Genomic DNA, 26,196 nt, shown 5'->3' on the forward strand with positions numbered 1-26,196 from the left:
TTCGTAGGTCTCACAACGGCTCTGGATATAATGCAGAGTGTCTTGACTTTTATCTTTTAAAATTCTATGACAACATGTTGATTCAAAGAAATCTTTTGACAGAGGCTTTCAAATGCAAAATGATCCAAAATGCTTGAAGATTATTCTTGTGCTTGTAAAATACTATCTCCCGGTCAAGTCTTATGGGTTACATCAATAATCACTTTTCAGTGTCCTCTCTAAGCTTATATTTTCACTTCTGAAGCGATCGCTGTATATTTCCATACGAGATTTCAAAATCATATTAAGGCAGTGTAGAACTTAAACGAAAACACGATAGAATAGATATCACATCACTGGAAAGGGCGGATGTCTGCCAATGATGATTCAATATCCCGCACCGGCCAATTCTGACTGATTCCGTGATGCTTATCATGCAGCGTCTCGTCTTCAGGGCAAGTGTTTCACATGTAAAATGTGACTTTTTGCTTTCAATCCGGGGCATTTTATTTTTTTATTTTTCTCGCAGCCACTTTCTTCAGCAAATCAGAACTTCTGTTCTGGGCAATCACTGCAATATTGATGCAATTCATGATCATATCATGTCAATGATGGAGTGTAATATATTTCTTACAGAATTATGGAATCAATGGGTCGTGACCTGATTAGCGACCAAATTGAATGTATGTTATCATATATCAATTGCTTTTTCTATCTATGGCTTTTAATAATAATAAGTGATATTAATAAGTTCTATTGCAAATTCATGCCCGTGTTTTAATTATCCCCTCAAATATGCACCCGCTAGTGATGCTCGCAAGAACCGTAGGCGACCATTTTATAACGCGGTTAGCCAGCTGGTCGTTGACCTCAATGAACGCAGCTAGGTTTCAACACTTGAAGGCTTGCTGACGTCCCTCATGAGTTCAAGTGTGCGGTTCCGGCTACTACATAGTCGGAACGACAGCCGGCAAGAGGAGTCCATTTTCACGTCGGCACAGGATCTTTTAAAAGCAAACGATTTCTTCCCATATGAAGAAAACAAAGTAGCTCTTTTGGTCCCCTTGGAGCCTGTCCTGCCACTTCCCAAACAATTTCTGTGCAACTGTATTGACAGGGGTATTAAAAAGCCTCTCAGCAGGGGGTTCCATGAGAGATCATGAGAACAACATGATTTGAATTGAAGTACGGCTTTTGCGCCCAGGCAATACCAAGTGTACATGTATCATACAGATGCAGGAGAGTCCCTCTTTTACATGTGTGTATCCATGATTTCAGATAAATTACTGTTGTCAGCGCTATCATTTCTCCACAAGCATATTGTATTAAATGGACTTTCCCTTCTGGGGTTTGAGGCATCTCGGGACGGTACATTTTTGATGGTAGACAGCTTTGTCTGTTGTAACTTATGAGCAGAATGGCAGTGAGCGCTGCGCCTTGACCACCTTCTGGATATCATGTAAAAGGCGTTTATCAGCTTTCATTGATATCTTGGACCCCTTTCTTCCCTGAATTGCACAATGTTGGCCATGCCTTTGAGGTTTCAAGTGAGAGATTGGTTCGGACTTGCCTTGGAAGAAAGCGTCATTTAATTTAAGATCAACGGTTCGCCCCTTCAATTTCATTTACGCGGAGCAGGAGTTCAGCAAAACTGTTGGACACCACAGAAGCCACGCCCCGAGGTCTGTGCTGACCCGGATTTCTGCTAGGTAGAAAACAACCCAACTTGCTGGTTCATCCATCTCCGTGATATCGGCAAACTATTGACTAAAGGTGGATTTTCCAGTCTGCGAGCGAGTTTTGGGACCTTGCGGCTGAAGTTGAGGTTAGTATGGTCTTTTTTGTCGTGCCTATCGGTGTGATTTTTCGATCTTATCTGCAGGGAGACCTTGATCGCTGGGACCGATTCCAGACCCATGTTGTTTTGTCAAGGTAGGCAGGAAAAACTAGTACGGCGATGATTTTAGGGCTCGACGCTTGATATTTTTGTTTCATATATGTCTGAAGCTATGGCTTAATTACAAGCAATGTGATACTTTATGCTGAAAACAAAAATAGATCTATTTTCTGAGTGGGAGGGCAGACGGGTGGTCACCGATGAGGCCTGGTAAATCGTCGTAGAGGCAGTTTGAGCGGCAACCTTTTTCCAACCTCCTTGGTACGGGAAAGCTCCTTGGTACGGGGTAATTCGTAAACAGCAAAAGAACGGCACTAGGTCTGCTAAAATAACATGGCTTGGCGCCAGATATAAATTTACAGCCAAGTGTCAGGAAGGAAAAGAGTGCAAACAGTCACAGGGACCAGTGCCTGTCGTCGTGGACTTGTGATTATATTTACTTCAATCTACGTTTGCTTGACCAAGGAATTTATTCTAGTTCTAGGCCACATCTATAAATATTCAATATAAAGTTCACCACATGTGGTTGGGGACCACCCACTAACTATCCGAAAGAAGGTGGATCGAGGGAGCACTGTTGCCTAACCTAACCTAAAACCTAACCTAGTCCCATCCTGTATAAAAGCTCTGATAATACACGTACTAAGTTTACTCATCATCAGGAACATACATGATTGTATACTACCGGGTATATGAAAAATAGAAACATGCTTTATTTTGTGCACGGATATAAAGTCTTAAAATTGTAACATAAAAACTTCTCAAGTTCCTTTATTGTTGATTAATGTTGTTGTCACTGGTAATATGTAGACACAAGCAATTAATTTAAACAAGAAACCAAGCAAACAGTCAGTCATCTATTAGTATTACATTTTTTCTTCTTTTTGAATCATGTAATAAAGAATCTACAGTTATGGCCAGTTGTATTCTCTTGCTGCATTATGGTGTAGAGATCACATTTCCTTATGCTCTGTGACAAGGATATCAGAGTTAAACTTGATGGTCAAAGGATTCGAAAAGATCAAATAAAAGCCTTGACATAACTTCTCATATCAACTGTATTGACGTTTTTAGGAGGTGACAAAATGGCTTCCAAAGCTGAGGAAACCATTCCCATGGAGCCAACAGCAGCCCCACAGCAACATGTGGTTGTCGTGGAAACCGTTGACACAGATGCCACACCCTGCTGCTGTTGCTGTGACGACGGCTGTGAGGAGGAGAACAAAGAGCGCGGGAACTGGTCCTGTAACTTCGAGTCCATCCTGGCGAGCATTGGCTACGCCATCGGACCGGGGTACCTGTGGATTATGCCATACCTTATTTACCGGCATGGAGGTGGGTGATGCCATAGCTGAGTATGTCATAGTGAGGCATAATGGGACCGCTTCTAGATCTCCTCATCTTCATTCAGTTTAACCCTCAAAGTATATGGTAAACATGCATATTTGATGTATTTGAAGGTGCCTGTATGAGTCGGTAAAATTGGCTGCTTTGCTATGAATTTTGTGATTCTGATGAAAGTTCATTGGTGTGATATAGATACAAACTTAATGTCTTGTACTATCTTCTTTACCTCACCAGGTCTCTTTCTCCTTGCATACTTCTTCTCGCAAATGTTCATTGGTTTCCCCATTGTCTACCTGGAGATGGCGCTGGGACAGTACACGTCACAGGGACCTATCCGTGCATGGAGAGGGGTGCCCATACTGCAGGGTAAGTCACATGGACTAATCCGTGCATGGAGAGGGGTGCCCATACTTCAGGGTAAGTCACATGGACTAATCTATGCATGGAGAGGGGTGTCCGTACTGCAGGGTAAGTCACATGGATTAATCTATGCATGGAGAGGGGTGCCCATACTGCAGGGTAAGTCACATGGACTAATCCATGCATGGAGAGGGGTGCCCATACTGCAGGGTAAATCACATAGACTAATCCATGCATGGAGAGGGGTGCCCATACTGCAGGGTAAGTCACATGGACTAATCCATGCAAGAAGAGAGGTGCCCATACTGCAGGGTAAGTCACATGGACTAATCTATGCAAGAAGAGAGGTGCCCATACTGCAAGGTAAGTCATGTGGACTAATCCATGCATGGAGAGGGGTGCCCATACTGCAGGGTAAGTCACATGGACTAATCTATGCACGAAGAGAGGTGCCCATACTGCAAGGTAAGTCATGTGGACTAATCCATGCATGGAGAGGGGTGCCCATACTGCAAGGTAAGTCATGTGGACTAATCCATGCAAGAAGAGGGGTGCCCATACTGCAGGGTAAGTCACGTGGACTAATCCATGCATGGAGAGGGGGGGTGCCCATCCGGCAGGGTAAGTCACATGGACTAATTCATGCATGGAGAGGGGCACCCATACTGCAGGGTAAGTCAGAGGGACATATACGTACATGGAGAGGGGTGGCCATACTGCTGAAGCCGGGTAACAGAATGATTAGGTGCTAGCCTAGCTAAACCATAGGTCCCTGCTCTTTGAGAGCTGACCAAAGCGAACAAGGCTGGACTCCAGGCTAACTAAAACATGTTTGTAGCATCGCTTCTACAGTTCAGGACCAATCAACCCCTGACAAGAGACTTTGTAGTGCATGCTTACCCTTGGGCCTGAGCCATGATTTTTTTCCACCCATCATCCAGCCATCCCCTCAACATCCAGCACCCTTTTAGGGTTGGTATTGTCATTTGCCAACAAATACCTGGATGCGGTTGGCAGACTTTTTTCCTTTAGGCTGTTGTCCTACTAGGGTCTGGCTCCCAGGGTAGGCCTTGGGATGGTACATTCAATAAGATTCTACAAGGAGTTATTCCAAGTTTGACTTTGGTGGTGCATTTAAATGTTGTTTTATTTCACAGGAATTGGGGTAGGCATGGTTGTGATGTCGGCCATCTTCTGTATCTACCACAACGCCCTGCTGGCAGAGATGCTGTACTACATGTTCTATGTTCCTGGGGACCTGAGCAGCACGGCATCATGTGACAACTACTGGAACACTGACCGCTGCAGTGAGTTTCATTTGTTTGACTGAATGCTAATTCACAGCCTTTAGTTATAATGTCTAAGTAATTAGCAAGAGCTGTCTTAATTGCCTATCCAAACTTTGATTAGTAAAAAGTGCAAGCTCAATTGGATCATATGTTTTGCTGGATCCATTTGTAAACCACATTGATTTCAAGGAAGCCTATTCTCCTGCCAGTTGATTTTAAATTGCAATTGAAATTGGTGTATGATTGTGGCAAGATAATTATAGATTGCACATTGGGAAGGCCACATGGCCCATTGAAAAGCATATGCCTGATGTGCATACATTGTATGCCTTGACTCTGACTGTTTGCCAATTTTGAGCCTCCTCTCCTCTGAGGTATAAAGCTCTGTACAATATTTAGCAGGTTGGCTGGTGCAAAGAGGGTCCCTTTTTTTCCAGTACCATCCCATTGCCCCCGGCCCCTCTCCCAGTGCACCAGCCCTATCCTGCTGAATATTGTACAATCCCTTATCATGGGTTATTACTCAAATTGACCTGGTAATGTTATGCTCTGTTACAGTGAGTGGATGTCGTCAAGAGGTTGTGGAATATGATTATGATGGTGGTTATGAACCGTACAACTACACACGTCTGATTTGCGGTGGTCTGGAGGCACCAGCAATGGAGTACAGGCAGTAAGTATAAAAGTACCCAAACTCTGTTCTGCCTACTTTGTTTTGGTGACACTCTGAATACTTGTTTCCGTAGAGTCAATTCTTAACATGGCTAATTGTTTTAACAGTCACATCCTAGAGGAGTTAGAATTAAACAAGAATTGAACATTGAAATATTTGATCTACATTCGCATTTGTTACTTTTTTACTAGTAACATTGACTATCATAATTCCACCGGGTGTCGCCACCTCAAAAAAACATTAGTAAAGAGGTCTTCCCATGATTGTCTTGAACATAGAATGTTAAATATCTTAAATATAATACAATTCAGATATTTAGGTGTTGAAGACAATCTTGAGAAGGCCTCTAAAACAACGTTTTTTTGAGGTGGCGGTATAATGGCACCTGGTGGAATTATGCGAATGTATGTTATGTGATATGATTGGTTTATTTTGATTGTGGAAAATTCCTGAAAGCCATTCTCTGGTGGCTGTTTTTCTAGTTTAACTTAATGCTCTTCACAGCTGGCTGGTGAGATTTCAACATTGAAATATTTCATCCATATCATATTTGACTTGTGATATTAATCTTTACAGATTGTATGTGCTCCAGCTGAGCACAGGCATTGATGACATGGGAGCTGTGCGAGGCCCCCTAGCGGGATGTCTCTTCCTTGCATGGCTCATGGTGGTGCTTGGTCTCAGCTTTGGAGTCAAGTCTCTGGGAAAGGTTGTGTTACTTGTTTAGTTATTCTTAAGTTAATTTCCGGGTCCTCTATAGGGGAAGGAAATATACTGTTATTCTTGATTTGTTGATGGTAACTTAGACTTTCATGGTCTTTATTCAACCACTAACATTTCGTAATCATTGTATTATTGCAATTATATGATCACTTAACATATTTGGGGGGCCAAAGAATTTTTTATTCACACGCTTGCATCAGTTTGGGGCTTCCCAGAGGATGTCATTCATATAATCAATTTGAAATCAACATGGCTATATCGCTCCCCAAAAGAAGAGCACTGGGTCATGTTACAACTTTGTAGCTGAAAGGAACACATCTTTATTCCCTGATACTCCAGGTGGCCTACGTGACGACTCTTGTCCCCATGTTGTTCACCTTCATCCTGTTCCTCCGTGCCGTGACTCTGCCTGGAGCGGCTAATGGGATTGCTTACCTGCTGTGGCCTGGCAACCTGGCATCGGTAAACTGTCATCACCAAACATTTACTGATGCACACACAAACCTGAACAAGTGGCCACTCTGTAACACTTAAGGACTACTGTAGGCTATTGTGACCACCTATTGATGGTTCCTTTGATGCAGGCATTTTGAATCTTGTCTATATGGTGACCACCTTTCCACATAGACCAGGTTTTATTGGTCCCCTAAGTTGCCTTCTTAGTCGCCTTTGACTGTAAAGAGGATTGGTTTAAGTGATACAACTATTTCTATCAGTGATGTAACGCATGTGAGTAATAAGTACATTTAACATTAACATGCATTGGCATAATACCGGTCATAAGCCTTATACCGGTCGATTAAAAATAGTGGAACTTAAAGAGATCTACACATGCAACAATAGTTATTTCTGAGGTATGCACACTTCAGACATCTAGGTGTCCGTATACATCATTTACAAAGCATCGATAACAATGCATTCGAAGACAACAAGGCCAAAAGTTTTCAGGTCATTTTCGGGGCAGGTGAGCTCGTCGTGGGACAAACACACTGTCACGTTCATCGCCAGATTTGTAGATAATAATCACATGTGCTCACGGCACAAGACGAGCATGATTCAACAGCAATCTTGAATTTCTTTTGGTGACCTACAACTCGTGTAAAAGTGTGAGGAACCGTTGCATTATCGCCCGGATCTACGGCTGAATGGGTCAAATTGAACGTACGCCGCCATTTTCCCGCCATTTTTAATGCTACGGCCAGCAGTAAAGTTTTACGTCATAGCGGTTGTGACGGACCAAAATTAAATGAAAATTCTTGTCAGTATACGCCCATTTTCTCATGACTTTTTTATGCTCATGCAGATTTTTGTTTTGTGCAACTACTAACAGGAAAGAAAGGAACAACAGAGGATGAATAAAGGTACATAGCGGCAGTTAATTGTGCCGTGTTTCGTTCGACCGGTATAGTGCACCCCCTTCCAACCACGCGCCCGTTCTCCGTGCAATTCCGCGGTGTGTTCCAATTACCATATTATGTTTTTAGCAGGACCAGAGAGACAAAATAATTTACACAGAAGAAGTGGCAAAGGTAAGCTGTAACAGCAACATGTAACTGGAGAAAATGATGCGTTGATCATTTGCCAAATTAGCATTGCTTGAGAAATTGCAGTAAACCGACCGGTATTATGCCAATGGATGTTACCATTTGATGTAATAAACAACATGCAAGGAGCATATACTAAACTTTATTGTAGTTATTGTCAGATCTTTAATTGTTAGGTTTAAAAAGAAAGGAGGCCACTATAGTTTGCTTGCAGAAGAGTCCAAATTCTAGAGCATATTTTGACAGAACAAAATCTAGAAATATAAGAAGAGAATCATAAGTTTCATTCAGCAAAATGTTAGCTCATGTAAATATTGTATGTGGTTTTGGATAGAGAACTTTGTCATATAGAAATAAAGATAATTTTGACATGGTGATTAGTATGCATAATTGTGGCAATTTGTCTATTTACAGAGCGACTATTACTTCACTATGATAACTGCCATTGTTCACCGATTGAGTGTGGGTCATGGAGGTTACACAACGCTGGCGTCCCACAACCGTTTCCACAACAATGTCCTCAGGTAAGGGCCATTCAGGCACAATCGCAGGTCAAGTAGTGGAAGTGATCTCAATATCTTAAGTTCAGCTCACTGATGAGCTACTGTTCCAATGGTCATGACAGAGAAGGCACATTATTTACAGGTTAATTGTACGAGGGGCGTGCAATAAGTAATGGTCCTGACCCACTTCCAGTTGTCTGATCTAAATGAAATTTTGTATGTGTAATAATTCATATCTCTATGGGTTATGTTGCAAAAGACAGCTCTGAACTAATTGTGGTTTCTGATTTACTGGTGTTTGAACTTAGTCAGGTGCGAAATGGACCAGGTGTGAAATGGAACCAGTTGAGTGTCGCGCAGTGATCCGGTTTTTGTATTTGAAAGGACGCACACCAAAGAAGACTTTTGATGAAATAAATGAAACTTATGGTGATGATGCCCCATCATATGTCCTTGTAAAACGCTGGCATCCTGAATTCAAACGTGGCTGGAAGTCTGTGGAAACAGCTCCCAGACCTGGTCGTCCCTCTTGTGCCATTGATGAGGCATCAGTTGGAGGACCAACCTGGGGTGTCCTACAAAATCGGTGTCCAGAGCTGCATCAAACGATGGGAGAAATGCATAACTCTGGGTGATTCCTATGAAGAGAAAGACTAATAACTGTGCCAAGTTTCATTAATCTCCTGCTATGGGAAATGGGTCAGGACCATTACTAATTGCACGCCCCTCGTACCATGGAAATTTCCCCATGTTCTTTTTGACAAGTATAATGAACAGACGACCATGGCTTAACGTTCTGTCCTAAAGATTGCAGCCCTTTCCAGTTAGCAGACATGTTGTGTGAGTGACAGCTGGGATCCTTGGTCTAGAGGCAGGGTTACTTAAATAATTGGATTATGATTGCCACAGTGGCAACAAAGTTGATGTTAAGTTTTCTGACCTACTGAACTGGCAGAGGGATAGTTCTCAAGGATGTCATGTTTGTTGTCATTCTTGTTATTTGCACGGATGGAACATTGTATCTTATCTCAGTCTTTTCCTCCCTCAGGGATGCAGTTCTTGTCATCCTCATTGATTTCCTGATGGTGGTGGTTTGTGCAATCATGATTTTTGGCTTCCTGGGTTTCCTTGCTCATCAGATGGGCACGGATATTTCTGAAGTGGCTGCTTCAGGTACACAGATTTGCTAAATGTTATTAGAATTTCTTGCACTATCTTTGGCACAAATTGCCCACCACATGCCACGTCTTTTAGCATGCCAAGTCTTTTAGTAACACTTAAAAACTGGTGTGTTACGCCGAACGGCGGCTATATAGATACAGATACAGAAAAATGGTATTAGGCACATTAACACATTGAACTTATGACTTGTGTAATCCAAGTTTTCATTCACTGTATGACTGAAATAATGGATTTAAACATGTTTGGCTTCTTATCCTACAGGGCCTCACCTCGTCTTTGTTGCCATGGTAACGGTATTTTCCCACCTCCCGGCGGGGTCGTCCTGGGCTGCTCTGTTCTTCCTGACTTTGGTCCTTCTGACATACGGATCTCAGGTCAGCAGTAAGAGATTATAAGATGTGTGGTGTTAAGCTGGGGTGTGGTAGGCAAGGCTCAAGGTATTACAGTCTCCCAGTGACCAGTGGCTTGGCTTGGAGTAACAGGATGGGTGCTTTGGGGAAATTTTAGTTATGTCCACATCACATCGCCAACATTCAGCAGAAGTCTTTGCAAATGTCATGCCATGATAGCACTGGACAGTTCAGGCTCAGTAGTACTTTGGGACAGTTTGAATGTCTTTTTTGGCACAAAGGTGAAAAATTAATTTCAAGGTATGGGTAGGGACTTCAGAGCATTGGGAAATGGACAATGATACATGTATTTGTATATATCTGCTTGGATGTAGAGAAGTGCCTTATTTTTCAATGTTGGGTCATTAGCTAGGCTTCCATTGATTATTTCATTTTTTATGTTTGCTGGTATTCAGGCAACCCATCATTTTATTTACCCTTAGCTTGTTCTGGTTGAGACTGTCATCACTTCACTGATGGACCTGATCCCGAAGGGCCTGATGAAGAACCTGCCAGGCCGGGAGTCCGGGCTGCGGAGTAAGAGGATGATGCTGCACGGTGTGATGACTGTGGCTGTCTGTTTCCTGTTCTTCCTGCTGGGTCTGCCGTATGTTACACAGGTGACAACTCTACTTGATACTTATGTAGTAGGCAAATCTTTCTTTCTCAGGTCTTCTTGCAAAGCATTGTTAGCCATTTTAAATCTTAATCATTTGTAGCCTGGCTGCCAACATAGAGCGTAATCAGTGCTTGCTACTTAAGACGGCCTGGTCGAAGTTAGCAACTGCCTTTCAGAATTTAGCATACAGCGTTTTCATGCCAGTCCCCCATCTGCAGGGCACCTCTGATGCTTAAAGCATGGACATGCAGAGATGGTTTCAGTAAAGTACCTTACAGTGAAGTCATTTAGTTACAATTTTATAATCCCTTAGTCCCTTGCGAATTTTCTGTTAATGCTTTGCTTTCTGATCCTAAGTGCTTGTGATGTAAGCTTCAGTTTACCTATTGATTGTACAACTTAACTTGCTTACTTCAGGGAGGTGTCTACCTTCTGACTGTTGTGGACTCATTCAATGCCGTGATTCAACCCTACATCTTCATCTTGCTGGAGTGTGTGGCACTCGCCTACCTCTACTGTGAGTAAATGTGATAGGATGAGCGGACATCCTGTGTAATTGTATGTGAGGCACCCCCACACCTGGGATGGTTTATTCCATGATACCACGTGACTAGATGTGATGCGATGACTTTTACTCCGCACGTTTTTCCCCACACTCCCATCCCAGGGTTTTCTTGTATGCATATGAAACGGTAAGCATTAAACTCACAACCGCCACCCCAGGGCTTCTGTCTTCTATGCTCCAGTCTCAGTAGTCAGTAACGAACTAGACAATTATCTTACATATGTCAGGGTAGAGTTTGTAGTCTGGAGACTTGTGCCGGTATAGATCCCCATCAGTGTCTGTGAATTTATAATTTAAAGATTTCCTTTTAAGACCACTTTAGATGAATGGATTGTCTAATTTAGGATTTATAACGGGGAGACCATGCTATCACATTCCCAGCATCCCTAGCAGAGTATCGCTACAGTTATCGCTATGGGCCACTCTTCATCTTTATGTTGATAACATCAGACCCTACGAACCTGATTTTAAAAAAAAAGAGTATCAAATTTCTGCTGAGACAGACTCCGATCAGGCTTTCTACTGGTAAAAATCAAAGATTCTGCAACTTCTCAACCCTGACAAATATATTTCTTAAATTGGCACACAATATGTTTGGTACACAATAGTCAGAACCAATATTACTGTTGAAACATTGACCTATGTCTGCATCAGCCCCGAGTTGTAGCCGCTGCTGCCCTGCGCTGAACCGCTGGATGTCGGACCTGAGCCACATGCTGCAGCACGTCTGCTGTTTCTGCTGTGCCACCATCGTGAACGGGATGACAGCAGTAGCCTGGGTGTACTACATCCCCATGGTCATGCTGGTCAGTTGTAGATCTATTGTAGGGCTGGAGATAAACATCTTGCTAGGTGTTGTTGGTTCTCTGTAATCTCTCAGTGGAAATGACTAGAAACCTCACTTCCTGTGGATATTTATATAAAAGATGCCACTCACCAAGAAGGCTGTTCTGAAAACAGTGTGAAAGAGGGGCATGCAGTAATGATAAAACCTCTTTCATAGAACCATTTCTGTGCAAAGCTACTGAGCCTCTTAATTGTATGTGTCTGACAGTATTGAAGATAAGCAATGAACAAAACAAGTCATTGTGGCCTGGCATTTTTCTGCAGCAGTGTTGATTGAAATGTGGAGTATCAGTTCAATTTGTTATAGAATATTTTAGGCAACTTCACTAGTAGTAGTGCTATATTAAGCCACCAGGAGCCAATTGAGTAACACTGTTTTGACCTGTGAGGGACTTAATTTGAGTCTAAAAAGCTCCAACAAACTCATAATCAAATGGAAGCTAAATAGTGGGATGTCAGGACAAGCATTTAAGACCCTATACACCTATAGAGTGATGCAAGTCATCAAACTATGATATGTGTTAAATTCAGAGTGATAGATTTCATGTTCCCTGTTGAATGTTACATTAATACAAATGCTAAAATGTTTTATTCATCCCCCAGGCCCAGGTTATAACGAAACCCTTGATGTGGTGGCCGAACAGTCTGTCATACCAATCCTACTATTTTCCAACATGGTCCATCATACTGGGATACTTCATCATGAGCATCAGTCTGATCATGGTACCCCTGGGCACCCTCACCAACATCATCATTGCACTGGTAAGGCACACAGACTTTCAAATTGGTGACAATACAAGCATCAATGCATGTGTGTTTTTGAGTGAGTGTGTGCATGTGTGTGTGTGTGTGAATATTCAATACTATGTGTGTATATATGCGTGACTTCAGTGTGTGTGTTTGTGTACATGCAATGTACACAGTATCAAATCATGTGTACATGTGTGTGTGTGTGTGTGTGTGTGTGCGCGCGCGTGCACGCACGTGTGTTGTGTGTGTACATATGTGTGCTTTCATTTGTGCATATTTGTTTGTTTTGAGTTAACATGTGTATGCATGTATGGCCATGCAACCATCAAAAGGGAGGTAAAGGTATTGTGGATTCTTGCATTATCACCTAACCATAATTCCCAAATCTTCACAGGTGAGAGGCAAGCCGAGCGAAATCGTCCAGCCCCCAGCAGACTGGGGTCCTTACCTCAGCAAACACAGGAGGGGCGGGGCTAGGGGACAGCCTGGACAACCTGTGGATGACACAAGGATGTAAGGAGCTGGATGGACAACCTGTGGAGAGTCTTGGATGTAAGGTGCTGACAAGGCAGCACTAGGTAGCCAATCAAAGGATGGTGTCATACCTGATCGGATGTAAAAGTTAGTAGAGCAGAAAGAGGACGAATTGTACCACACTGTTTTTCACGCAAGATAACTTTTTTCTGCTCTTATACTCGTATATCTGCTTAGGCCAGATCTAGCTAATCATGTATACAGTGTATACTGACCATACATTGTTAGTATTAAAACTTGTAATTAGTATTAGTATTAATTGAACTTTTAGACTGTTCATTTTATGATGCTGATAGGAAAAATCATTTTGGGGTCAACCTAGCAGACTTACAAACATTGTAAACACAAGTACATGTGTAAGTCTTGCAATCATTGACTGTCGCTCGAGTTCAAGCATTTAAGGTTGGTGTCAGATCAGCCGATGCCTCAGGTCAGATGTTTTGGGGTGATGATGTATTATGCAGCTGGAAAGGTCATTGTGCAGGGAAGGGTGGGTGGTGAGTGAGGAAGGAGCAGCTTTTTATGTTGCGGTCACTTGCAATGTGTCTGACGTTGTGTCTCCTTGTGGGCTGTGCCTTGGGTAATGGTGTGCCTTTACACAGTGTGGTCCTCGGTAAAAGAGTCCCAGTTGGCATCGCCAATGTTGCAATGAAGGAGCGTTTATAGCCCTCAATTGGTTGTGAAAGCAATGTTTGGGAAAACATCAGGATCATGTGTGGGATCTGTCTTGCAATACCAAGGTGACAAAGAAAAGAAAGTTAAAAGTCATTGATTGGAATTTTTGCTTATATCACAATCATCTGTATGACCAAAGTATTTATCAAGTGCCTCACACATGTTGTTTCTATCCTGTTAACAGGTATAACAGAATGTCCTCTCAGTTCAGAGAATGATGGCTATTTTAAGAAGGGTATGTTCACCTATTACAATGTCCACACAAGCACGTTGAAGACCTGTGCAGGTTTAGAAAGGAAGTGACCTACCTCATCAGTTCAAAGAGGGCATATAGAATAGACATGCCAAGAAATGAAATTGTTTATTCTTTTTAAAAAAAGCTATTTTGACGGAAAATTTTAAAATTTGTCACTTTTTCTATTTTTTTTTAAATTGTTGTCCAAAACAGAAGTAAGGTGAATATGTATAAAATATATTTTCATATTTAAAGATCTTAAAAGATCTAACAAGTTCATAAAAGCTTTACAATTTTACCAAAACCATTCAAGTTGCATTTATTTCAACATATGTAACATATGAGTTGAATTTCTTGTATGTGATACCTTTTTTATCTACATTGAATAGCTTTGTAATGACTGATGAATTTTCTACTACTTTTAACTCAGCTAATGAATTTGATGTTTCCACATGAGTACAGCACTGCCTAACACTAGTTTACCTAATACATAACGTTATATTACCTATGTCAAATGTTGAGTTTTATATTCTTCATCATGTTTAGTACTAGTAATACAGAGTTGCACTAAATAAAGGCAGCAGCATGAGTCTTGTAGCTTGTGATTCATTATTTACCAAGGATAACCTTAATGTTTTTACAGGAAGGGTCTGATATTCCAACATAGCGTTAAATGCAAGTTCAGTTGTTTTTATCTGGTTTTGTTATATGCAAAGAACTGGGTACTCAAAAATTGGGATAGTCCTTCAGATTGCATGAACACACTAATTTTAGCATGTGAAAATTTCAAGATTATCAAGCGTCGGGATGCTTGTCGGGACGCGTCTTCACGCACGCAGAAGTTTGTCGGGGACACCAGCTGAGCTAGCTGTCGGGCGACTACTTCGGACCTTTCGGGAGAAATGTTGCCGACATCTGGACAGCGACATCTACATTTCCATCTAGACACTGAAAAAAAAGCTATCGGCTCGCAGATATCGGGAAAAAATATGTCTAACTTGTGCCTTAAGCCGAAATGCCGAACGCAGAGAAAGTTTTTCAGGAAGTTATCGTGCTACCGCGCTTCTACGCGCTCCCAAATCCGTTGGATTCCATACGATCTCGTACTGGAGCCTGCGTACGGTGGCGGTAAGATTGCCCGCGTTTTTGCACATAGACTGTAAAGCACTTGCTTTAGAGTTAATTTTATAATATAACAGAATGAATAGTTTGAAAATGTCTGGAAGCTAAAAGCAAGGAGGGAAGATTTTTGTACGATCAGTATTTTTATCGGTAACGTTATGTTGAACTAATCGAGGTTAAATCCTGTCTCCCCGCATATATGCCGGCCAGTGAAGTGTGTGCTTCAAGTCAACACGTTCTGTTTTCTATAACCTGGGCCAGGGGGCGGTAGAAGGTAGTCAAGTGGAACGGCTAACATATTACCCTGGCCAGGTGAATGGTTTTCTACTGCATACAAACATTGATAGAAATACTGCCTTAATAAGCAAAGAGTTTGTCCCGTTTATCGATGATTGAAGAAATGGACATGGGTGTAGTTGGTCACCTGTGCGCTTGTGTTGAGATGCAATCACACCTGGTGTAAACGGGCACGCCCAGGCAAACTGTCAACAAACCACGGTTCGTCAATGCAGGTCGACTGAGGTCATGACCAGCCGTAGTTCCTGACTGGGAGTGACTGGGAATACTCTGCCGTTCGGATCTGTCGGTGAACCTTAAGACTGACTGATTGGTTTTGGTGACAGGGAAGATCAAAGGTGAGGTGAAAGTGTCTCTACGTCGTAAAACCATCATTTCACGATATAGCAAATGAGCAGAAAGAATGCGAAGGTTGTCCAACAACGGAAACGTAGTAAGGCATGATGCAGTGTTAATGTTACCATGAGACTTCTCACGTACTCAACGTTTCAATCTTTGCCTTTAGTTCTGTCTGGAGCGTGCCGTTATTAGACTCGTTATCACATTATATGAAATAGCCAAATGCTCAGTTTGTATAGGCATCTAGCAGTCAAAGAAAAGCTAACGCACTTTTTACTTCAAAAGACTAACGGTTGAGGGTTGTATGGTAGTCTTGTGTATTGGGTTGTTGACTCAGAGCCTTGAGGTATAGGGTCCATCCTTGACAGGTCCCGATGTTGTGCGCTTGGAAGACATTTTCACCTATTCCTCACTCGACTCGGGTGAAAATGAGTACCTATAGCTTCGGCTACGGACGCCCCTGGGATAGGACGTTTAGATGCTAGGTCAGCTAGGTGTTTAAGGAGAGCCACATCTCGAGCACACTATAAAACCCACCACATATATCGAAAATAGTTGGGGTCCTTCCCGGTGTGAGTGATTCAACTAGATCTATCCAGATGTGGAGATTGACTCTAGCTCTTCAGTACACACCTGGTGTGTTACGCCATGTATGATGCAAGTACGCAATAGAAACAAACACTGAACAAATATACTACAATGTTGAATCTTTCATGGTTCGTCGAAAGAAACCTGAACCTGTGACGCTAGGTCCGGATCCGCCATTTTGAAAACTCTTGCGTCGATAGTTTAGAAAGGTATAATTCACATGGCTTCCGGTACTTATTTGTACGAATTGACTGGAGCCATGTTTTTCGCAACTGTAATGAATGTCATCCGTAAGATCGTAGGACATGGATTTGTCAGATCTAGTCAAACTAAGGAGGTTTTAACGTACCTACTTGATCAAACCAAACAAACTTGAAACTTGATATGCTTCCTCAAATGAACAATACAGGTGTGACCTGTTGGGCGTATCGATGACCTTGGCCTCGTGTTTGGGACCCCGTTTTAGTCCCAGTTCCTCATTTCGTTAACCCGCACTCTCTCTTATCCAGTTGGTAGATTACAATTGTTTTTTCTAGATCGACAACGTCATTCATAAACTATTCTTTGTTGTGCCAGTGGGCTGTATACATCTACGTTTTTATTCATGTGATTGCCTTAAAGCTTAGACAACGCAGCCATCCTTAACAGAGCTAGATCTTGGTAAAAGTGCAAATGATGCGGCATCGCAACCGCTCGCGTTTTCAGCCAATCCAAGCACACTTCATTCTTTACAACTCGAAACAGTTGATCAGTTCTTTTCTATTCCCGATGTGTGATCCTCATAGTGAACGTCTGTTGTAACTACAGAAGACAAAATGGCGTCCCGACCTGGAGCAGAGATGCCTTCTGTCGCACCTAAATACACCGTCCCCCCAGCTCAAGTGGTTGTCATGGCAACGGACAACACAGAAACCACGCCCTGCTGTTGTTGCTGTGACGACGGCTGTGAAGAGGAGAACGAGGAGCGCGGGAACTGGTCCTGTAACTTTGAGTCCATCCTGGCGAGCATCAGCTACGCTATCGGGCCGGGGTATCTGTGGGTGATGCCCTACGTGATTTCCGGAAATGGAGGGGGTACGTATGGGTATTATATACATGGATGAGACATATTCAATCATTGTTAAGTATTCTTCCTGTGTGTTCATTAAAGGTTAGCCATCCAGGCATTCAGGTACGCCCTAAAGCAATACTGAAGCAAACAGATATGAGGCAGCATCCACTACCGTTCAGTGTCACTTACGAAAGGTGGTGGATGCTACCTGAAATGTACCGTTTCCAAAATCACATCTTGTTGCTTCATTGACTGCTTTTTGACTACTCTTATTCTTCCAGTATTTTTGGTAATAAAAGCTATCTGGGATTCTCAAGATTAGAAACACATGCTGCCACAATATGGCTACTGTAATAAAGATACATTCTGTCTAACGATACACCCCTGCCACCCGACCGACCGAGTATCAGTGACAGACAGAATCCTTCCTCTACTAAAGACTATATCTAATTTTCCTTGCACGCGGGAAACCATTGTAATTAGCTAAAACGTGTCTACCTCACATCACCAGGTGCATTCCTGGCCACGTACCTGGTCTTGCAGATGTTCATCAGCTTCCCCATTGTCTACCTGGAGATGGCGCTGGGACAGTACACGTCACAGGGACCTATCCGTGCATGGAGAGGGGTGCCCTTACTGCAGGGTAAGTCACATAGACTAATCTATGCATGTAGAGGGGTGCCCATACTGCAGGGTAAGTCACATGGACTAATCTATGCATGGAGAGGGGTGCCCACACTGCAGGGTAAGTCACATAGACTAATCTATGCATGTAGAGGGGTGCCCATACTGCAGGGTAAGTCACATGGACTAATCTATGCATGGAGAGGAGTGCCCATACTGCAAGGTAAGTCACGTGGACTAATCCATGCACAGAGGCGGCGGCACCAAATTTCGTTTGGGGGGGGGGCGAACTTTTACTGACAGCATGTTGCGACACCAGTAGCGCCGTGGTCGCTACCCGTCGCGAGGAGAGGGGTGCCCATACTGCAGGGTAAGTCACATGGATTAATCTATGCGTGGAGAGGGCTGCCCATACTGCAGGGTAAGTAACAGGGACATAAACGTGCATGGAGAGGTGTACTCATTATAATACTGCAGGGTAAGTCACACACCACACTAAACCACTTTAACCGCCCGAAACCAGTGTTTCTTTTCTTTTTTTACAATGGCATAACTGTAGTTCTGATTTCCAAAGCGCAAAGGGTAGTATTTGTGTGTCATCGTAACTGTAACCTCTGGCAAAAAGATGTCGGTTACTTAAGAGTTTAGAGTCTTTAATAACCTTACAGGCATCGGTGTTGGAATGGTTGTGATGTCGGCCATCTTGTGTATCTACTACAACAGCCTGGTGGCGCAGATACTGTACTATCTGTTCTACGTCACTGGGGATTTAGACAGAGCAACATCATGTACCAACATGTGGAACACTGCTGGATGCATCAACTCGAGTTCCTCTGCAGCAAGCGAGTACTTGAAGTAAGCAAAAGCTATGATTGCTACAACGAATTGTTATATGTGTACTTCAAATCTAATATACATTTGCATAATTCCACCAGGTGCCGTTATACCGCCACCTCAAGAAACGTTGTTATAGAGGCCTTCTCAAGATTGTCTTCAACACGTAAATATCTGAATTGTATGACATTTAGGATATTTAACATTCGGTGTTCAAGACAATCCTGGGAAGACCTCTATACTAACTTTTTTTAGGTGGCGGTATTATGGCACCTGGTGGAATTATGGAATTATGATAGTCGATGTTAGCTAATTGATATGAGCTTAATTAGTTTGCTTAAGTATCTGATTATACGGGAGGAGGACATAGTTAAAAAGTAAATGATTTTACCTTTACCCAATTTCTCTTCCATTTTGACATTTTTTTTCGTTCCACCAGTAATTATGTCCTCCAGCTGAGTAACGGCATCGACAACATGGGAGCTGTGCGAGGCCCCCTGGCGGGATTTCTCATCCTTGCATGGCTACTGGTAGCAGTCGCTCTCAGCTTTGGAGCCAAGTCTCTGGGGAAGGTTGTAATATATTTCAATAGTTACAATAATCAGCGGTTTCTGTTGCCATCAAAGCAATATAAGTCATTCTGTTTTCAACTCTGTTGTTGTTGTCTCTATATCCGCTTGGTTCGTCGGATAATGGTCACATGTGCTACTCACTAAAATACACTTGAATTGTCTAAGTATATTGCACAATTAGATATTTCTTATAACAGTAAATGTTACCATATAGTACAGGGGACATTTGGCAACAAACTGAAAATGTGCCTGATCCGTCCCTACTTTTGCAATCATTATTACATGTCTGGTGTTTCCCCGTACCTACCTTACCTACCTAGTCCCTTGACCTACAGGTCGTTGGGGGGACAAGGTGGACATGAAGATAGAGAGTTGCCTCCAGGTTCGTCTCTCCCTAGCCAGGGTTAATCTCTCCTGTAGGCTGAGGGCTACCTTGTATCATGTTGATATTATATGCCAGTTGAAACGAGCAAAATATTTCAACAGCAAAACGTCTCTTGCACTCCTCAGGTTGCGTACGTGACAACTCTCGTTCCCATCGTCCTGATTGTCGTCATGCTCGTCCGTGCCGTGAGTTTGCCGGGAGCTTCTGACGGGCTTTTTTACTTGTTGGCGGTTGGTGTAGGGGTGAGTTGTGATTCACGGATCATAGTAGAACATACGATTCGTGAGATAATCACAAAGTCTTCTCCCAGAATAAAGGATCTGGAAGCGTGAGTTGTGATTCGCGGATCATAGTAGAACATAAAAGTCTTGAGATGATCACAAAGTCTTCTAGAATATGATAATGGAACTAAGTAGCGTTCTCGAGCTTATCATGACATAAAGTATGAAGATTGTATTTTTTGATGTGGCGAATAGTAATCGTAATCAGCAAGAGAAATCGTATTTTTCAGTGACCCGGTATCAAAAGTAAAGCTAAAGAAAAATGGAAACTTTTGGGATGTGTTCGATTAATTTTTAACGTAAGTAGCGGCATAAAGTATGCTTAATATCATGGTGAATTTTAAAGAAAAGCTTTAGTGCAATTACTAATTAAGTTGCGAAGTTAAGATTCCGTCTCTTTGTCAGAATACTGAACGCCTCTACCCAACGATGATAAGTAACATTGTTTTCCGACTGACCCTGGGTTATGGTGGCTACACGACACTGGCTTCTTACAACCGGTTCCACAACAACGTTCTCAGGTAAGTCTAACACGATAAAGAAGAAGATTGAATGACATACCAATCAAGTAAAATCTAACGCATGTTAAACAAATCATCGTACGTGTATTCCAACGGGGTTTCATCACAATAAAAATACGTTATAATATAATAGTTATAATAGTCGTTGGACCAGTGTGAAAAGCTGGCCTTGGATGAAAACTATGCGCAGAAAATTTAACATCCTTTTCCTGATCAGTCAAGTTTTATCATTAACACTTTAGATTTGTGATCAACTTATGCAATCCAGACTGGCAATGGTCTAGCGACTCAAGCCGTGTATTTTGGATGTCTATAAAACTACTGCTGTATGTTTTGTGATCTGTACCCACCGTCCAGGGATGCCATATTGGTGGTTTTCATTGACTTCCTGGTGATGCTGTTCTGTGCACTAACGACCTTTGCGTTCGTCGGATACCTGGCGTATGTGCGTAACCTGCCGATTGGTGACGTGGCAGGTACGAAAATCGATATCACTCTTGCACTGGAAAAAGTTTGGAATATTCACTTTCTTGTTGTATGTACATGTGTTAAACGGTTTAATGGTTAAAAAGTGCGTATGTGGTAAGCACCTTAGCCAGGACTCAAGAAGAAGTTGAACATGTACATATTGGTATACATTAGTCATTGTAGAGGGTAAGATATCACATTCTTATATCACTGTAATGGTACTTCTGTTTCATCCCCATGGCTTGTATTTAGCTTGTAAAAGGGGCTCAAATGTGTCACTGATTCATTCATCAACAGACAGTCCGCTGATTTGAGAGTTTACGGCTGCTAACAGTACGTCGCATGTACGTATCTGCAAGTTATAATTAGGTGTTGACTGTAATCTCATCGCATTCATTTCCAATGCATTTCTCAAGTTACCCATTTGTATTTGATGTATTCCAGCTGCAGGAACTACCTTCGCGTTTGTCTCCATGGTGGACGTGTTCTCCAGTCTCCCATCAGGGGCAGGCTGGGCCGGCCTGTTCTTCTTCACACTCTTCCTGATGGCTTTAGGTTCTCAGGTCGGTGTTGATTCATTTTCAGGCTACATATACAGGAATACAGTCATTAGCCTTGATGTCAGAATCATTATTCCAGGCATCTAGATCGTATCTGTATCGCGCCAGTTTTGAACACCGATCTCTTGATAGTTACCATCAGTGGGCGATATCGATGCGGCCATTCGTCCAGAGTACATGATTCACCAGAGTGCAGAGAACGAGAAAACAGCAAATAGCTGGTCTTCAGTATATCGATGCCTCTACATTTAATTGGTTTGTTGGTCATTTCATTTGCGCCTGTTTAGAAAATTCTAGCTAATACTCTTTCTTATTCTAAGATTGTTCTGGTTGAGACTGTCATCACTTCACTGATGGACCTGATCCCGAAGGGACTGATGAAGAACTTGCCAGGCCGGGAGTCCGGGCTGCTGAGTAAGAGGACGATGCTGCACGGTGTGATGACTGTGGCTGTCTGTTTCCTGTTCTTCATGCTGGGACTGCCGTATGTCACACAGGTGACTGGCGCTTTAGATATGATATGTTGAACCTAAATACATATTCTAGCAGGGGATATTCCTCGCTGTGCTGTGCACAAATATCTAAATACATCAATGGATACATAGTATCACATATTTTAGAACTAGTTATGGAATTGATACGTGAAATTATCGCACTTGTATCTACTTGTTTGCTTGTCGCTGTATTTTTGTTCGGTGTCAATTAAGATTGCATGAGGCCTGTTCATTTTGGCGAGGCTATATTTTAGACAGGAATGAGGATTGTAAGAACTAAGAACTTTATTTATTTAGTTTTATTTACTTCTCAACACACAAACAAGCTGAACCCTGGCCGTTGAACAATCTGTCACTGTAGGGTGGTAATTACCTGTTGACCGTAGTGGACTCTTACAATAGCATCATCCAGCCTTTCATCTTCATCCTCCTGGAGTGTGTGGCGCTCTCCCTTCTCTACTGTAAGTACTCAAACCCCAATGTTGGTTATACAATTATAGGAAATGGGTATCAAAGCACAGAATACCATGTGGATTAATATAGCCTCATGTTGATGTGCTATGGAGTTTCTTTTTATTACCTTCTCATGAGTTGTTTATATAGTTCCGTGTTTACGATAGTAAATTTGGACTGTTATTGTTTAGGTAGTAGTATTGTCTAGTATTGTGTAGAAGTAGAAGTTAGCTTGTATATGTTGTCCATATAGCTTTAGTTGCTATACTAGATCTGTGGTTGCTTGGGGGAAATCTTGGTCAAAAAATCTGATTTTTTTGTTAATACGAGTCAGAATGGAGCCCACTATTTGTCCCATCGATGGGAAATATCTAGATCATATGCTCATTTTTGCCGGTGCGTACCACCGGCTTTGAATCGACAGAAGCGGTTGGTTCAACCGTTCGTTTGGATGCATGGATGGATGCATGGATGCATGGATCGGTCAATTTAGAAAACCCTTCTATTCGCCTGATTGTGTAATCGAGTCAGCGTGGCCGAGTGGTCTAAGATACAGTACTTCATATAGCAGTTTGCTTCTGCAGTCGTGGATCGTGGGTTCGAACACCGCTTGCTACATTTTTTTTCTTTGTTGGACAAAACTCATGTACTGATTTTTTAATAGAAGAAAGACCAATTCAGTAATTAGATGTTTAAAAACTCTTTTTTCGTGTGATTTTGTTTAACATCCAGGCATTTTCCAAAATACGCACCGGCCAGCTTTTTTCAGAAGCTTTCTTGTTACCCTTCTCCCATCCAGGTACCAGCTGTAGCCGCTGCTGCCCTGCACTGAACCGCTGGATGTCGGACCTGAGCCACATGCTGCAGCACGTCTGCTGTTTCTGCTGTGCCACCATCGTGAACGGGATGACAGCAGTAGCCTGGGTGTACTACATCCCCATCGTCATGCTGGTCAGCCACTACTATAACATTGCGATAACATAACCATCGTCTCCACACTTACAACATCAGAAATTGAGCTACACATACCTAACTATACAACTACAGCTGGACACCGACCATTTGCACACAATCTACAATCTACTGCACTCAACTAACTGCCAGCCAATATACGACAGGTTCAAATACGAAATACGCCTCCTCTGACCTCTAGCAATATCTGACATCGATTTGATATGCGGTTGTCTAAGACTGTCCTAACTCTAAGAACCAGAGAAAGAAAGTTTTCAACATGAAATATACACAACTGTTTTTCAGGTGCATCTGATGTACGTTGGCATTGCTGGTTTGTGGCCACATCAACTGTGGTATGGATCATATGTATTCCCCAGTGGGTCTCACGTGCTCGGAAACTTCATCGCGAGCGTCAGTCTGGTCATGATTCCCCTGGTGACCGTCATCAACGTCATCATTGCATTCGTGAGTCCGTATTTTCGTGTTGAGAAGGAATGAATTGTATCCACCAAATAAAGCAGATTATTCTACAGGAGAAACATATTCCAACAAGTACATGCAGTGATGCACTTTTTAGTTTTCAGTTGACGTGGAAACTCATAACCATGATTACCAGATTAAAATTCCTCAGGATCGAAGTTATTAGATCTGGTGAGCAGGCTACGAGTGTCCACGTCAACTGTCAAAATTTACAGATGTCTGTCAATTCTGGCTAAAAGCATCATGTGCAGTGTCTTTAAACTAGTGTCTACCAGACTCCAGGTCGCTGGTGGAACAAATAGAGGAGTAAGCCGGCCAAAGAAGTACATTCGGCTAGGGAACAGTTTGATGTAATAACTTATCATGTTTTTTCAAAAGATCTTACGTGTGAAATTTGCGTGCAGTTACACTGGAATAATTGTACAACTTTACTACAGGTAAGAGGCCAGCCTAGGACCATCCTCAGCCCCACTGACTGGGGTCCTTACCTCAACAAGCACAGGAGGGTTGCTACCGTGGATACACAACCACTCCAACCCGTACAACCACCCCAACCCATACAACCACTCCAGCCCGTACAACCACAGGGACAACCATGGCCGCAGGGGCCGATAGTGGACGACACCAGGATGTGACCTCGTCATGAATTACACAAATGTTATGGTCTGAGAGAGGGTCACAGTTGGGGTGTCAGTTTCGCAACGCAGGTTTCCTCAGACAATGATAAAACACTGGCCAGGATCATGAAAGTACAAGAAAATGTTTCAATTTACCTGTAACGTTGACCTCATGGTTCAGCAATAGCTGTACCATGTCGGACGGTCATAACCACTATGACGATGAGAGTAGCTACATGAATAGTATGGTGACGTATCACCCGAAACAACTGTAACATAGATACCGTTAGTATAAACGCTACTTGTAATTGTGATACGAAGTTACACCATGTATCTGTAGTAAGTAGCATCAGGAGGATAGAGAGAAAAAGTATGTCTTTACCAGCTATGTATATAGCATCAGTTAGGCTAAATTCATCATATTTGTTTTTTTTATCCCATTTGAAGGCTATATATATATACATGTAGTATGTTCCCATATTATAGAATATCATTGATTCTTACTGCTGTGACGTTCATGGTTATTGCAGCAAGGAACTGAGTGCTCAAAAGTGGGACAACCCTTCATATTGTACGAGCACGCTACATTTAGGGTGTGAAAATCATAACCAAGGTTGGGATTATTTAGTGCGTGCAGACAGCCAAATGTGTATAGCCCATGGGGAGAAACACCAGGTCTTCTAAAACAATGCATGGTCTGTAACTTTTCCTCCGCATGATAAACGCCGTGAGAGCATACTTATCGTACGCTAGGATCTTTCTCTTTATAATTATAGTGCCCTAACTAGATAACATGTCGGAAAAATTGCCATAAATCGACAAAAGTATACAAATGAATTATAGTAAAGGCACTATGTTTGTCCCACCGCTTGCTTGTTGTGGTTGAACAAAACAATGTTTTGTGGTCAATTCCACCAACACTGAGCGGCATGTGAAATTCACATGACAAATGCTTTATTGCGCAACGATCGTACACGGTACAATGTATGGCAAAAAAAAAGAAGAAGAAACAAACTTATCATCCTTATTACTAAAACAAGTATCAACCTTATTACTTATGCAGATTATGAATATAGAATAAAATAATTGGCATCCTAATTTCTAGAACAATAAGAGCTAGCCTAAATCATTGATATTGTATTACAATCGAGTGGGGCTAATTATGAGTTTCGGCATTTTTTCTTATGACAAAGCAGTCTTTTATATATTTGCCTATTTTAGCATTGTGGGAGTTATTACATCTGAATATATAATCAAATCTGTCTGTATCATTGAGTCTCTTAAAATCTGTTGTATTTGATTCGAGGAATGTGAATAACTCATTACGTGAAACATTGTACCTACTGCACATCATGACAAAGTGAAATTCATCTTCAATTTGCTTTGGACAGAATGGGCAAAACCTTTGGTCAGGCGCTACATTATGATACCTGCCTGTTTCTATGT

The 26,196-nt window shown here is 42.2% G+C and overlaps 2 protein-coding genes across 3 annotated transcripts; both read left to right on the forward strand.

Moving 5' to 3' along the window:
• Positions 1-1,605: 1,605 nt before the first annotated feature.
• On the forward strand, positions 1,606-14,707 carry LOC118413917 (sodium- and chloride-dependent glycine transporter 2-like). The gene is made up of 15 exons (XM_035817562.1): positions 1,606-1,804; positions 2,951-3,211; positions 3,458-3,589; positions 4,741-4,890; positions 5,431-5,545; positions 6,122-6,254; positions 6,608-6,730; positions 8,227-8,336; positions 9,364-9,488; positions 9,759-9,871; positions 10,330-10,506; positions 10,923-11,022; positions 11,725-11,876; positions 12,520-12,678; positions 13,061-14,707. Exons 2-15 carry the CDS (start codon positions 2,962-2,964, stop codon positions 13,181-13,183), a joined length of 1,962 nt encoding a protein of 653 aa, XP_035673455.1. The 5' UTR covers positions 1,606-1,804; positions 2,951-2,961; the 3' UTR covers positions 13,184-14,707.
• A 671-nt stretch (positions 14,708-15,378) lies between these two features.
• On the forward strand, positions 15,379-25,253 carry LOC118413916 (sodium- and chloride-dependent glycine transporter 2-like). 2 transcript variants are annotated; one of them, XM_035817561.1, is made up of 14 exons: positions 15,379-15,867; positions 17,242-17,530; positions 18,019-18,150; positions 18,800-18,986; positions 19,405-19,537; positions 20,048-20,164; positions 20,609-20,724; positions 21,082-21,200; positions 21,637-21,755; positions 22,073-22,249; positions 22,608-22,707; positions 23,499-23,650; positions 23,957-24,118; positions 24,571-25,253. In XM_035817561.1, exons 2-14 carry the CDS (start codon positions 17,272-17,274, stop codon positions 24,766-24,768), a joined length of 1,971 nt encoding a protein of 656 aa, XP_035673454.1. In that variant the 5' UTR covers positions 15,379-15,867; positions 17,242-17,271; the 3' UTR covers positions 24,769-25,253. The 2 variants fall into 2 exon arrangements, with proteins under 2 accessions (XP_035673454.1, XP_035673453.1); XM_035817560.1 differs by having other exon boundaries at positions 15,383-15,867; positions 17,264-17,530.
• Positions 25,254-26,196: the final 943 nt, after the last annotated feature.

The sequence above is a fragment of the Branchiostoma floridae genome, chromosome 4 (genome assembly GCF_000003815.2).
Source record: "Branchiostoma floridae strain S238N-H82 chromosome 4, Bfl_VNyyK, whole genome shotgun sequence".
Classification (NCBI taxonomy): domain Eukaryota; kingdom Metazoa; phylum Chordata; class Leptocardii; order Amphioxiformes; family Branchiostomatidae; genus Branchiostoma; species Branchiostoma floridae.